The sequence below is a fragment of the Opisthorchis viverrini genome (assembly GCF_000715545.1).
Source record: "Opisthorchis viverrini unplaced genomic scaffold opera_v5_129, whole genome shotgun sequence".
Taxonomy (NCBI): domain Eukaryota; kingdom Metazoa; phylum Platyhelminthes; class Trematoda; order Opisthorchiida; family Opisthorchiidae; genus Opisthorchis; species Opisthorchis viverrini.
In genome coordinates this window covers 992,560-1,007,300 of record NW_008751783.1, presented here as the reverse complement: position 1 = coordinate 1,007,300, position 14,741 = coordinate 992,560, and the positions used below count along the sequence as shown (strand labels likewise).

The 14,741-nt window shown below is 43.7% G+C and overlaps 2 protein-coding genes across 2 annotated transcripts in view; one reads left to right on the top strand and one right to left on the bottom strand.

Annotated features, from left to right (window-relative positions):
* Positions 1 to 2,743: 2,743 nt before the first annotated feature.
* Positions 2,744 to 14,741, top strand: part of T265_06257 (hypothetical protein) — a gene marked incomplete at both ends in the record, with an annotated part of 48,623 nt that continues 36,625 nt past the window's right edge. Inside the window, 3 exons of the mRNA XM_009171467.1 lie at positions 2,744 to 2,814; positions 9,033 to 9,141; positions 10,195 to 10,285. Of these exons, the coding sequence (XP_009169731.1) occupies positions 2,744 to 2,814; positions 9,033 to 9,141; positions 10,195 to 10,285 (271 nt within the window). The remainder of the gene's footprint in view (positions 2,815 to 9,032; positions 9,142 to 10,194; positions 10,286 to 14,741) is intronic.
* On the bottom strand, positions 4,836 to 13,197 carry T265_13981 (hypothetical protein; the record flags this gene model as incomplete). Its single annotated transcript, XM_009171480.1, has 2 exons — positions 4,836 to 5,086; positions 13,116 to 13,197. Coding segments are annotated over 2 exons (330 nt in total), but the record flags the coding sequence as incomplete, so codon positions are not given.

Below are 14,741 nucleotides of genomic sequence, written 5' to 3'. Positions count from 1 at the left end.
GTCTGTCGATGGCACTCTTCACTATTCACCTGTGAATGTGTTTTTTGCTTAAATTTCAGGCATGGCGATTTGTTAGCGTTCCTTCCTCAGCTGCGGATTTGCAGATTGAATAGCGAAAGCAAACCGACAATGCATGGAAATCTAAAGTTACTGGTTACGTGAACATAAAATGAGTTAAAAATCCGCGTAAATAGTCAAATTGATATTTCGCTATCAGCTAAGGGTTCAGCTTTCAAACTAACCCCCGGGGGTGACTTACTGGACCAATCAGGTGACTAATGAGTGTTTGCTGAAAATCCGACAATCAATTCACGACTTTTCACTCAATTGTTGAATGTTGGGCCGTGCATAACAGACACTAACCTCACCTGCAACCAACAGATAATCTTATAGAAAAAACTTCCACAGTTTACATGAACATTCTGAAAGACCATCATTTCGAGAGCAGGTCAACGCCTGATCGACCTCCAAGAAGTGCGTTGCTGAATCAGTGGTGCCGTATCCCGTTTAGGACTCGTGTATGGCTGCGACATTATCTCTCGCTGCTGCTATTGCAGTTCCCATGATATGAAAAAAGCCAACCGGTAGATCATCTGAGAAGCATTACGGACTATCAGCTTGTTCGTTTTGGAGTAGCAGCTATGCGGTTGTGCATTAGAGTTAGCGAGCTTTTAGGTTGGGGTCCCATGGGCTTCGCCGTTACTTCTGAACTGTGGGAATAAGACTTCTTCACTTCTTGAACTGTGAACAAGGTCGGTTGAAGCACTACTTAGCGAAACCTTCGCCCACCATGGATGAGGTGAGGAATGCAGCTGAGTTACACTTGTGTTGTTTCTCGACTTTCAGTGTTAGTGGGAATTTACAGGGTCTATGAACGGGTTGCGTTCCTTCTCAGCTTATCTAAAGACCACAGAGTTTGCCGATGAGTCTTAAGTCAATGCCTGTCGCCCATCTCTTAAGTTTTTATTTTTATTTTCAACGCCTTACTTATCCAGGTTATCCTTCAGTGAACAAAAAGTCCGCTCCGCTTAGTAGCTTTATATTTGACTGTTCTGCTTGATATGTGTGAATACCTCTATTGAAATTACACACGCAAATAGGCGATGGTGCTCGTTCGTCAACTTCACTTCATTGTTTAGCTAGCTTCTTGGCGCGTTGCACAGACCAAGGAACGTGTGTTTCGCACCCATTGAGTATCGTCCGACTGTAAAGCAGATCGTATGTGTCCTGCAATCATCCGTTATCTTTTCGATGATCACATCAAGTTATATTGCGTGACACTGGATACTGAACTCGAAAAACGAAACACAGTGAACAGAAAAAAATAGGTCCATGGATTATGAAATGAAAATTTGGACCGACGAATAGTAAAAAGTTTGACCGAACTCGAGATAGGGGGCGAATTTACTGACCGGAGTGTCCATGGTCCGAATCCAACCTCTGCATCTCGAATGTTCCCGTCCAGGTTTGAGCAACCTGGCGCTATCTCAGCTCCCGTGCTTCTTTCGGTGACATGACAGCAATGCACCAAAAGGGTGCGCAGCTGAACCGTCATATTACTATTACTATTTTTAGTAAAAATTTGGACTAGCAACCGAAAACGAGGAAAATAAATAAGGTGAGATGGGTGGCATGTACTAACTGGCGCTGGATGAAATTGTTTCATGTTATGTAGCGACCCAGTCACCCACATACTTGACTGTTCTACTCACAGTCGCTCACTGGATCGCGAGGCTTGTCTTTTTCTCACACTCAAACACGTCGCATTAAGCTGACCTATCGGCCATCGATTGTCTGCACCGCCTAGTCAGCGTAGCAACCACTCATGTGCCGACGCGCCCACATAACGCACTGGGACCTAAATAGAGGCAAACCGAACCCAGTCAAGACACAGACTCGCGCGCGCGCAGGGAGCAAGCACTCCAAGTCCACGGACAATCATGGAACGCGTGTAGCAGCCAAACTGCGGAGAAAACACGTTACCGCCGTCCGGACTTTCACCAAGGGACTCTCACATACGATAAGTTCCTTTATTGACTTGCTCCCTTTTCGCATTGTATTCATTTTTATACGTGTCGCAACCATGTTAAAAACTTCTATTAGTGCACATTCACCTGATTTGTATTATGGCTATCGCCACCTGTGCACTAATAATTGGTGAGCCCGACGTGACCTTTGTGGACTCACGTAAATCCTGACAATGTATGTGGGTGACTATCTAGCCTGAACTATTTCATGGGGTTTCAGGTTATGTATTTTCACATCTCGATGACTTTGAGGGGGACTAATCCTCCCTACAAAAAATTATCCATTACGAAGACCACTATCCTAGCTCATCCTCTTCGGATGCGTCTGTCGGCATCATTTTTTCTTCAGTGGACTCATGAACTAAGCGTTACTGATGGTGTCGGACGAAAGACAGCAACATCAGTGTTGACACCGATGCTTCACTGCCGTATAATCATAGAGTTGTATTCAGGGCCTTAAAGTGAAAAGAAGTGGAAAAGAGTGGATGAGGGAGGGGACATAGTGCTGGCCTGTATACTCAGGTGACTACATATCCAATCACAAGTTCAGACATTCTGGAAAGAAACGCATCACGAACGTTACTGACGTCGATCAGCCGCCATTTCTTGCAGTGTCTATAGCCAAGCACAGACGGGGTCACGGGGACCCCATCCTGGGAGGCGCACAACATCAACAACACCCAAACTTTGTGATCTCTTCCACGTCCTCCCAAGCCATGCGTTGCGCACCACGCGGTTTGCGCGATTCTGAAGGAGGCACAGAGAACAATACTCGTCTCGGTAGACGGTGTTTCGGCATGCATAACGCATGACTGAGCCACCGCAATTGATGGTGCTGGACGTTTTCTGAAATTGAACTACGTGCCGCACAACCAGATGCCAATTTTCTAATCATCTCGTTACCAATATGCTGACGTCATCCACAACCAGCAACGATTCTGAGGCATTGTTGGTCAAAAACCCGAACACCCTTCACATCTGTCAGCATAGGCCACGTCTTGCACCCGTAGAACAACGTAGCCCATATTGTAGCTTGGTACACGCGACCCTTAAGTCCCAGTGATATGTCTTTTTGACACCACAAGTGATGCAAATTAGCAAACGATTCGAGCCTTTGAGATTCTTGCATTGACTTCATCAGACACACCTCCGTCATAGCTAATACAACTACCGAGGTGTGTAGACATTTCCACAACCTGCAGTGATTCTCCTTGAATTGTAACTGGTATATTCGGATACTACGCGTTCTGGTACATGGCTTCACTTTGAAGGTGCAAGACGCATGCCAAAAAATGAGTGTGGTCAGTCTATTCAACAGGGCTTGTGTTTCGCTTTGTCTTCAAAGATGAGGGCGATACCGTTTGCGTACTCAAGATTGACTAGGTTCTCAGTGGCAACGACTTGATCACCGGGGTTTTGAAGACCTTCCAACGTTCATCTCATTATTTCACCAATGAAAAAGTTGAACAAGAATGGAGAGAGTGGACATCCTTGTCGGACACCACTTTTTGATTGGTAAGCTTTTGAGGAGTTCACCGTACACTTTTGCACACCCAGAAGTATGTGAATATAGGGATCAAATTATGTTCACAAACTTCTGGAGCATACCCTGTTGAGTAAGTGTAATTAACAGCATTGACCGATCGACAGAATCGAATGCATCGTTGAAGTCAAGGAACACCAGGATTGCGAATCGTCTGTACGTGTGACGTTGCTCTAACACTTGACGGAGTGTGAAGATGTGGTCAATGAAGCCTCTACCCGGTAGAAATCTTGATTCTCAAGCGAAGGTTCCGCATGCCACAGTAAGACGACGAAGAATGAGTAACGCCGTAAGCCGTGTCACAACGTGAAACAAACTAACACCTCTGTGGTTACTACATTCAGTGCTTGTACCCTTTTCGGAAATGGACACTACTGTCGATTCATATCATTTGTCTAAGACGGTCTCTTTCTTCCAGATGAACCCAATAGGCTAGACAGGCACTGGCTGAGAAGCCCACCGCCACCCCTGAATAGAGCAGGTGGAATGTCAGGACCAGAAGCACGATGAGTAGAGATACATACTCGGTGACAATTGACATTCAACACTGATGTAGTGTGATAATCTGAAGAGGACTTACTGATTGGTTCTCCGTTTGTCTTATAACCTGGCCAGTTTGATGCCCTGCTCACTTGACTTGATGAAGCTTTTATGTCAAAAGCGGAACGTTGCCGAAGTAAAAACTACCGATTGTCTACCATGCTCTTCTGAAACTAACGAAGACGTTTGCTTTTTTCGATAGTGTGATTCATCCGTTCGTGATGGCTCAAATAGCCATATGTGATCTTTACACCGTTTGTTATTCGGTTCGGGTAGCTTTCCGAATGCAACAAGTAACCAATAGAGTGAATGTAATGAGTTTCATAATGCGGTTTATGGCTATTCTAAAATCCACACTATATCATCTCTGCAACAATGGATTATGTGTTAGTGCGTATCGAATATCCAGTGTCAACGGTAATCGTCCAGGTATTCACCTGTTCAATATGCTGATCCATCTTCGGTATGCTTCGACCGTTTGGTCCCAGGTTGTAATGTCCTTTAATCCAAAGCAACGACAGAAGTGAGACTCGGAAGTTAACCACTTGACTGGTTGTCCGATCGTCTCAGAGATTCTCTGATTGGTCTACCTTCTGGAAGTTGTAGAGATATGATACACCATTTCGACTTTCAACCTGATCTATGGTAGGGCTTCATTTAAACCACTACGATGTCCTCCTATGTGATGTCAGTTCGAATACTTGGGTTGCAAGCGTGACTTACACTTTGTGGGCTTCGGTTTTTCGTATCCCCAGTAATGGAAACCAGTCTTTGCCCGACGATTCAAAGCGGTATCAAAAAAGCGCAAGCGTTCCCACTTTGTCATTCCTTGGGTGTATGGTCCGTTAGTCACCATATCAGGGCAGGCCAAACGGATCACTGCATGACTGTCCTTCAGACCCAATTGTTGCAGTTGAGCCGCAACGTCATGCGTTCGTAGGGCCTCGTTTGACTTGTCCCACTCGGCTTCGCAACTCTGAATTTAAATTAAAACGTGAAGTTCACGAAGTTCGACGGTTTGATCTTGTACGGGAATCATCATGGTAAAACCAGTGGATGTTTTTGGTTAACTGTAAGTCGGACGATATTTTCTGAACTACTGTCTTTCGTTGTGTTTCAGGCAGTTTGATCCGAAAGGAAAAGCCTCGGTATTCCCATGTCGTTTATCGCGTTGTTCCAATAAAAATATTTATTTTCGCATTAACACTTTGTAAATGCCAAATAATTCGCTGTTTTCTACTCACCTGCTAGCCACTAATTAAATTGGCCAACAGGAATCGTAATATGCCCAACGGCGAACCAAATTTAACTGAATAGGGCCAAAGGCAGCTGTGTTTTTTCTCCCATACATACTGGACTGGTGAGCATGTATTTGTGAAAGGACAGTGTTCGTTTTGGAAGCAATCAGGTTTTTCGGCTACCATGACTTCTGGTCCGGATCTTACTGCATTAATAGCTACTCGGTACTTTTTGTACAAAACACCACATGTGTCGCGAGCGACGAATTAAACTTACAAACTTTTGGATATTCCCGTAAAATGCTGGAATGAAATAAATGAGCGGAAAATCTCACAAGCCATCAACTGATTTAGTCTTTGTTTTGTGTACTTTAGTTGGATCGAAACCACACCAAATGGGATGTTTTTGGGGCATTGTACTTTGGCGCTAGTGAGCAAGTTTCCTTTCAACTAGAGCACAGTAAAGTATGGGTGTTTCTGCGCCGCCGGTGTGTTGTGAAAAATAGTCCTTTCATCCCAGTTTGTTTTGGTTTGTATGGTGTTAAATCTGGATTAATTCTTTCGTTAATGAATGCGACTCAGCGTCCAAGGTGGTCTATCTGGTGGGCAGGTAGTAATCAAAAACACCCCGATTCACCACTTCACTTATTTCCGGTTAAATCCATTATTGGTCAGTTGAGTTTTTGAATTGATTCGAATTACATTCAGTCTGCAGTATGCAGTGAGCTGATGTTAGTTCCAAATATCAAATTTGAAAATATATTTCTCATGGGGCGAGAGTATGTGACTGTGTGGGAGCGTGTCGACCAGGTTTCGGACCAGCCGTTGACAGCGCACCCAGAAAACAAGCCTACCATGCAACGAAGCACAAGATTCTATGGTAAGAATGTAAGGAGGAAACGGGAATGGAGATCGTTCTTGATCGATAACGAGCAGCAAGTTGGGCTGTCAGTGAATCGTGGTTCAGTACGCTATACCGTAACTTTGATACTCAGAAAAGTTTGCGTATTTCACTAATGACTGCATGACCATCCTGGCTATGCTAGATGTTTAACCCGTCCACTAAAAACACAAATGTGAATGTGTACTTTATTTACGCAACTGTGATCATCCGTCGCTAATATGGAGTGGCTATTGTGGCAGAAGTTGGACGCTAAATTAGTAGCCTTATGAACATATCAGTCAGCTGATCTATTGTATCCGAGAGGCATGTGATGGTTACTTTAATGAACTATTTTGAATGACTTGGCTACAACTCAGTTTGATTCTGATGGCTTTATTACGTATTCAGAAGCGGTGATTAGGCTATTTAGGAGACACATCTTGAAGCATCAAGACATACGCTATGTTATGTAGTGGAAATAATAATAAATATTAAGTGGTGTCTAAGAGTGTTTCTCCTTCTTGTGTTTTAGCTCGTCTTGGTAATTGGTTCCGGAATGTCATCTCCCGTGAACCTTCTTCAACATACCGGAAAAGATTCCTAGAAAGACGGTTTAGCTGATATCGCCTGAATTCGAGTTACAGTCTTTATTACATGCTGAACATATGTCTTCGAAATTCAGTACTTTGCTGCTACCGACTCTTTCAACACTCCACACTGTACTAAAGTTTTATATTTATACGATTTCTATTCCCGGTAATAAGCATGTTTGGTTGAACTCAGCGGTTCGCGCGTTTATAGTGAATATTCATTTTGGTAGTTTCAAAGTTGGGACACTCAATTCCCGTGAATGAATCTTGCCATTTTACATTTTGGAGGAGATGATTGCCCTACACTACCTTGATCATCTTAATGAAAAATTCGAATTGATAATGGAAATTGAGAGAACGAAAATTTGATCGTTTGATGAGCTGTCGAAAATTGCCCGAGACTATTTCGTCATCCATTTGTCTTACGTTATAGAATGTGACGTTGATTAGACCAGCACACGTGGGTGAAAGTTGTTTCCAGATGATAAGGAGAAAGTCTTGTTTTTCCAGCATAATGTAAGCGTAAATATGGTCTTGCTCTCAAGTGACCCAAATCAGCTGCTAACTAGTGTTATCGTGGTTCTGCCCACTTAGATGGGGTGGCTAACTTATACCTCATTAGAATGCCTACCAAGTGAAGACTTATCGGAAAAAGATTGTTTTTGACGGCGAAAAATCCTTTGTAGGGCAAAACCATCTCGAGGAAACAGCTTTCCAGAACAGGGAACCATTTCTGCCCTGGTAAATGTCCGATGTGTTCAACCAACGGGAGACACTACGGCATAGGTGCTCAGGTTTACTGATAAAATGTTTGGTTTCATAAACAGGGGTATGACCGCGAAGTCCTGATAGGCCAATCAAACGATTAATACATCCGGGACAGTCACTGGTTGGTGCGTCGGCTAAGTCAGCCAGTCATCCATGAGTGACCACGTTAGCCCAGGTGCGTACACCTGGCGTTGATGCACTGGTGGTATCAGTTGCATCGCATTTCAGATGAGTAGAGTTCAAATTTCAGGATGATCGGGTATATACATTACTGATGACCTCTAATAAGGGGAAAACTCTCTGTTTCTGCGCGGAACTGGAACAAAAAGCAAACTAGGGTGGTGTGCGTACGGCTTATGGAAATCCCACAATTATCTACAGCGAATCTGTGGAATCTCGAACAGGTTTGGTGGCTCCCTATGGGTAGAACAACCGCGCAGTGGAAGAGTGGACAAAAAATTTACCCACGCAACTGATATGCATGAGCAGTGGCCGCCAACAATCGGCGCAGTGCAGTGAGAGTGGTCACGGGAACCATCCCGGTTGCTCTGTGTCAAGCTGGAGAAACGCGTCGAATACCATGACACATATGATGTGACTGAGAGGCGTCAACTGGTGATATTGAATGCAGTTATCAACCCGCTTCCGGAAGAATATAAAACAACGCTTTATCATGCGCCTTCCCGCAATAATTTTTTGTTCAACTTTGACTTGGAGATAATTGGAGACAATTTAAACAGACATGCTGGAAGCAAGCGATTCTCACGTTAGGTTGGTTGCAAAGACAAATAAGCTGTTTAAAAGACATGGGGCAAGTTTAAAGGTCAGTAATATTGAAAGACGGTGTCAAAATGGCGGATATTTGCAGCTGGTAGTGAGAAAAAGAAAGTCTTAGGTGACATCGTAACACCACAGTCATCCACCAGGTTTCAGCGTTCACACCCAAGTCTTAGGAAGCCATACAAATTTAAAGGTTCCGAGTAACTGCGATAAATTAATGACAAGGCAAGTCATTCTGGATACAATCCTGGCACGCAGTCTCATGAGTAGGCAACGGTAATCGGCGCAACCAATAGTAATCTTATGTGATCATTGATACACGATAACCATTATCAACAGTGTCTTGCCACGAATAGCACAACAAAACACAGCTAAGGAGGCCACAGTCTTTATACCATAGTTGTTTACCCAGCGTGCAAAACTTGGTGGTATAGTGTGCTATAAGGTAGATAAAAACCCAGGTCAGTTCCTTAACAGACGCACAGATGTGCTGGGAGATCTGCAATGACCAGGCTGCAATTACACTGAAGCAAACACACCCGTCGGCGGACGGATCCATTTGAAATTCGGCTGGGGTATGAAGGGGCTTGGAATTATCTTCTTGGCTCCCTAAAAAATCTTTAGTTTACAGACTATGGCAAAATAGGATGTCTTCTTTTTCAGTATGAATGACTCCGAGTCACCAGTAGCCACAATGTGCAACACCACAGTCAACGCACCTGTACAAACGCTCAAAAGCAAACGACCAGAAGAACGTGTTACGTGGTCCACGGTTAGCTTATAGAAACGTTTGGCAGTTCACCAGTAAATCCGATCAACTAATGTACGCTAGGATATTGCAGTTCAGTGGGAGAATCGACTACAGCGCCCACACATCCACATTATTTCTGTTTGAAAAAACTTTATAGATGTATTACCGCCTACAGGCATGCCACAGAATGCAGAGTGCTTCTAGGTACAACATGGCGATAAACAGGTTGTTTCTCATACGAGACTATTTCAATCTACTCGCACTGGCAGTAAGCGCTTATCACGTACATCCTAAATTTCTATAAACAGGAAAGTTTTTAGTTGTTTGAGACGAATGACCAAGCGGCTGGCTGTAGCGGCCATCATTGTGAGTGTCGTTCGGACCAATCGATACCGTGGACTTGTGCCTGACGACAGTTGAAGTTTGCTGGAGGCTTCCGGTCCACCCAACATCAATCACACATCCATCCGTAAAACTGACGTTGGTGTAAGACGGTAATGTTCTACATGAATAGGACAGTTGCACATTTCTGTTCAACACTGGTGTGTCCTACGTCAAGAAGTAGCTTTTTACTAGGTGTCGGGCCTCAGGCAACACAATTAAGTGCACCTTTGTTGTCACTTTCGACGCCGGTCCAGTTCTTAATGTGGTGCGAAGGAAACCTTTTACAGGAAATGTTCGCGCGAATTCCGGAGCGGTTATCAGAAGAAAACGAACGACTAATTTTATATCTGAGAACCTTGGTATCAATGAAGCGTAGGTGTGCACTATGGCCAAAATCAAGGAGCATGTACGCCGGCGTTGAGATTTCGGATTTGTCTACAATAGAACAGAGTTGAACTACGACGTGAATAGCGGTTAACCGAGCAGGAGTGATGACATATAGCAATCATCACTTAATTGTTCATTAGATGTCCCTCTTTCGATAGATCCACACAAGTATGGTTAGCTGCTAGAGACCAAACCACTGATGCAAAAATAGGTAATTTCCCATGGGTTTGTAGTTTTCACAACTTCTGCTTCTGATAAATCAATAAAGTGACAATTATTGCTTTTCATTTATATTCATTAAAGCTGCGAGGAGACTTTGCAATTACGCAGTTAGAACCTGTGCCTCAAGAAGCGAGCACTTCCAAGAACAGCGGAATTCTGCCCGATCGTGAGAGTAAGTGCCTTGCAAGGGGACCATGGTTTCATCTTCCGGAAGGGATAAACATCAGTTGATTTTGTTAGGTAGTTTAAGTAGATGGTCAGAATTTGTATCCACACTGACGATCGATCTCCCATGGGTTTTCTCAAAAGAATGGGTTTCTTTTGCGAAAATCCGTTGCCTAAATTCCTCTCCCTAGCCTGAGCAATTCAGTCTTTCCAAACATGCACATCAAATAGTACCTACGACCCCATGGGGAATGTGGTGACTTGCTCAAATTTTGACCTGATTTTCGGTCAGTTGTCGACTATCAGGGTGCCACTACGATATTTGAAACTGACACCAGCTGAGGTTTGAAAGAAAATCAGTGATTAACGGATGTCCATTTTGCACGGACGGTTATGATGCCAAAATACTCAGATCACTAAACAGTCGAATTTAATTGTGAAAGCATACGTTAATTACTGTCAGAGCACTGAAGAGGCAAATCAAATATTCTCGAACGGGGGTGGACTTTTGCTGTCAGCTGATGATACATCTGACGGTCAGCTGAGCTTTGATAAAGTGCAACGTAGGACGCCGTGAAAGTAACCAATGGAAGTGTGCATTCGACGAAGTGTACCAGAACTCAATTAGATTAGCACCTCGAGTTTGGAACAGTTTGATTTCTGTCTGATACTTATGGAAGGCGCGGAGATTGGAAGATTTTGAAATAGTCACTAGCAATTTGATGTCAAGTGGGCATTTACTGGTGCTAGAAATCAGCGATTCACTAATAACCGCCTTTCAAATCCTATGATCTGTCGCACTTACTACTTGCCAAAAGTTCACTCATAAACACTCAATATCACTCGTGTTTGTTCCTGTTTCTTGTTGTAAATGGTACTTTGGGTTGAATTTCTAGTTACTATTACGATATGAGGCGCAAAATTTGTCTCATATACTGTCGTCTTTTTGGGTGCTCGGTTGTGAGTACACTGTTTAAGAGCCAAAACCATTTGGAGTTAATGTTAACACGGGAAGATTTACAAAGTTTGTTTTTCTCAAGCATTTTTCTCAATGGTTCGCCCAATAACATGCTCATGATGTGCATCACAGTAGAGTTAATTGATTACTGGTCACCATAGTCTGTGGCTGCAAATTCGCCGCAGAGGACAAGGTAGAAGTTCAACCCGTATACTAAATGAAGACTAAAGTGCCACATTTAACAAAAGAATATTAATCAACTGCGAGGGCTATGAAATCCAGAGAAAAGCTTGAAAGGTGTGGGCTGATAAGTTTTTCAGGGGGCATACTACACAACCCATATAATGGGCGGGTGAGCCTTTACGTAACCTCTCTTGGCAAAATCAACTTCCATAAAACTGTTCTACTACTCTAGTTTTGGACTTGATTAAGTCGGTTGGGTATTTCATCGTTCATATGAAAAGCATCACGCATTTTGTGTAAACTGGAGTGCTGGGATAGGGGAGTTCGTCTACCATATTGTGCCTAGTGCGTCTACTATTGTCTCATGGATGATATTCTGCAAAATTTGATAGTAAACTGAATAGATAAGAATATATGACGTAGGTGTGCTTCACTACTGACGTAACGTGGTGTAAGGGGTCTGAGACGGATGCTTATGTGATAGCCCAAGCATCTACTGTTTGATCATGTTAGGGTATCCACTGGCTCGTTTTCAGAGAATTCTGAGACGCGGTGAATTTTCGGTCGGCTCCAAACGTTTTTGCAACCTACGGAATGTAACCAGCAGCTCCATTAAATGAAAACGGAAGCCTTTTGATCCGTTTTGCTGCAAAGGTGTGTGGACTGTCAGACGCTTCCTGGCCGCTGGTGAGTCGCGCTAGCCAATGCACCATGGTAAATGCGGAACAGTTTTATTTGATGCAAAGCAAAGGCAAGCAAAAACAGCCCCTTTTCGCACTGATGATTCAGGATGTGGGGAATTGTACCAACGATTATTGCAAACTGACACTCATGTAGAACCCCTCCCTTGATTTATTCATGACAAAGACTCAAACGCGACGGAGGTTCCTTTCATACTTTTGAACTGTTGGTCCTAACGATCCTTGAAATGTTGTTGTGAGGGCTCACAAAATAATACTAGAATTACGCCAGTGCGACATTGTGGGCCAGCTCCTAGAAGACACATGAATCTGGGTGATTTGTGTTGATTACTCCTGAACAAAAACACACTAGGGTCACCAGCTCGAAATGGACTGTAACTGTACACAAATCGGACAGAGGTGGTGAAGACACCCTACTGTTCGGTGACGAGAACGACAAGGAAGATATCTACGCCAAAGGAAATAGGTAAACAACAGGCCTTCGGTCGCCGTGGAAGGTATGGCACTCAGACAAGATGGACTTGTTCAAAGAAAATTGCACTGATTTTGTCTCTCTTCGTTTCTAGTTTCCCATACCTAGTAAAGGTGGTGGAAGTAATTCAAGCTAGCTATCAGGCTGTGACCATTTTGAAGGTCAGTGACATGTGAAGCTATGCAGCATAGGAGGATGGAGCCCATCATAAGTTATTACTTTAAGGTTGGTGATTCTTTGGTCTTACATTGTTGATTCGCCAATGCTGTCGTTCGGTCAGTCAATGATTCCATTGCGTATGCTAACCGCCACCGTGATAGGTTCCTCCACTATGTCAATCGATTGGAGGTGTTACACGGGGAGCAGAACCAGTACCAACCCATCCTGGAGTTCTTGCATAGAGCGGTCGGACAACATCTGGGTACACCTTGTAACAATGAACAGTCAAAATGAATGCAAACATGATGCTGAGTCAGTATCAGAGGAAAACAAATTTCACTTAGTCTAACATATTAGGACTCACTCTGGCCTTAAGCAACACCCAGTTGTCGGTTCCAATCTTTCTGGCCAAGAGCACGGGATTGGACTTCTCCCAGTGGTATCGACTGGATGAAAGAAGAACGAAAATCAAGTGAACTGCCATTGAATAAACGATGTTGTTCACCGAAATCATTTCTTTGGAACCTTAAATGTACACTGTGTAGTTAAAATACAGAAAAAAACGGATTTTAGGTTGAAGCCTGTCAGGCTGTTGGGATATTTGATCACGCTTTATTCTTCCAGCACATTTGTCTCTATTATGCGCGAATACGGAGCACATTTGTCTCTATTATGCGCGAGTACGGAATACCAGTAATTTTACTAAGGTATTCAGACAATACCAGGTATCAAACGAATTGGTGTACACAACAAGGGTGTTCAGATTGTGGAACATCATCAAATCGGCGGATTAATTAGTACCTTCAAGTCCAAAGAGTGGAATTGATCTTTACACACGTCGCGTGGGACTCGTCCAGTTAATCATTTTGACTAGCGCTTTCCGTCAGGGAAATGAAGTGAAACCAACGCGGCAAAAGTGGAAATTTCACACTATCTGGTGGCTGGATTCACGTTGGAGATACCATAAAGTATCAAGCATTAGTGTACCGTGCATTAGGGAAACTGTAGAGCAAACTGTTAATTCCTCCGGAAATGTTTTTGATGATGATTTTATAGAAGAGGATGTAAGCGACAGACCGAAATGTCGTACATTCCTTGTTACCAAAGAGCTGAAATGCGACAGCACCGACATAGCTGCCTTCAGCAGAACTTGGTCGATCGATCAATATAAGCTTTACCACATGTGTCAGTGAGTCCCGCTGATGTCTTACCAGAAGGATGAGCGAAAAACTGCACGTATCAATTATTTTCACATCCACCCGTTCAACTGATCGTCTGTTCCCCATGGATGATCTCAACGTGTGAATGGATGGTGGGAAACTGACACGTAAAGAGATAATAGGTGAAATCTTTATGTGGTACCATGAACGCAGGTGGTCAGCGTCTACTAATACACGGTTCACTGCTGGCGGGGAGTTCTCCGCTACTTAGGGGTATCCGAATTTGGGACACAGATATGCCCTAGGTTGTAACGTTGTCCGATAAAGGAATCCCAAGGTAAGTGATGCGCAGTGCCGATGGTAATATGAACCGGTAGGATTCAGAGTGCGATCGACTTTGAAGAAGCCGCACCCTAGGATGTGGTTTTCATGCACCAAACTTAGCAGCAGGCAGCTGTTGGATCAGTCAGCATTGCAGGAGCCCCAAAAGGCTACAGTGCCCAAGGTATCTAGTCCAACTGAATCATAAACCCGAATTCCAGTTATCACTTGAACGGTTATACTGTCATACCACGAGTTGACAGTATGAGTGTCTGGTAATGTGTTGGAATATTGGTAGCTCGGGTGTATTGGTTGGTAATTGATCAGGTGGCTGTTGATCTGTTCGCCGAGCTTGGCAATTGATTTGCAAACGTTTCGTCACCAGTGCGCTGTTGTGACGAAACACCTATACTGGAGGAATGGGCGAGTGACATAAAATATCTGATGTTGGAAAGCTGATGCTGGTGTTCATTGTAACAGCAATGTGTTGACCTGATCGGTGGCTTGCC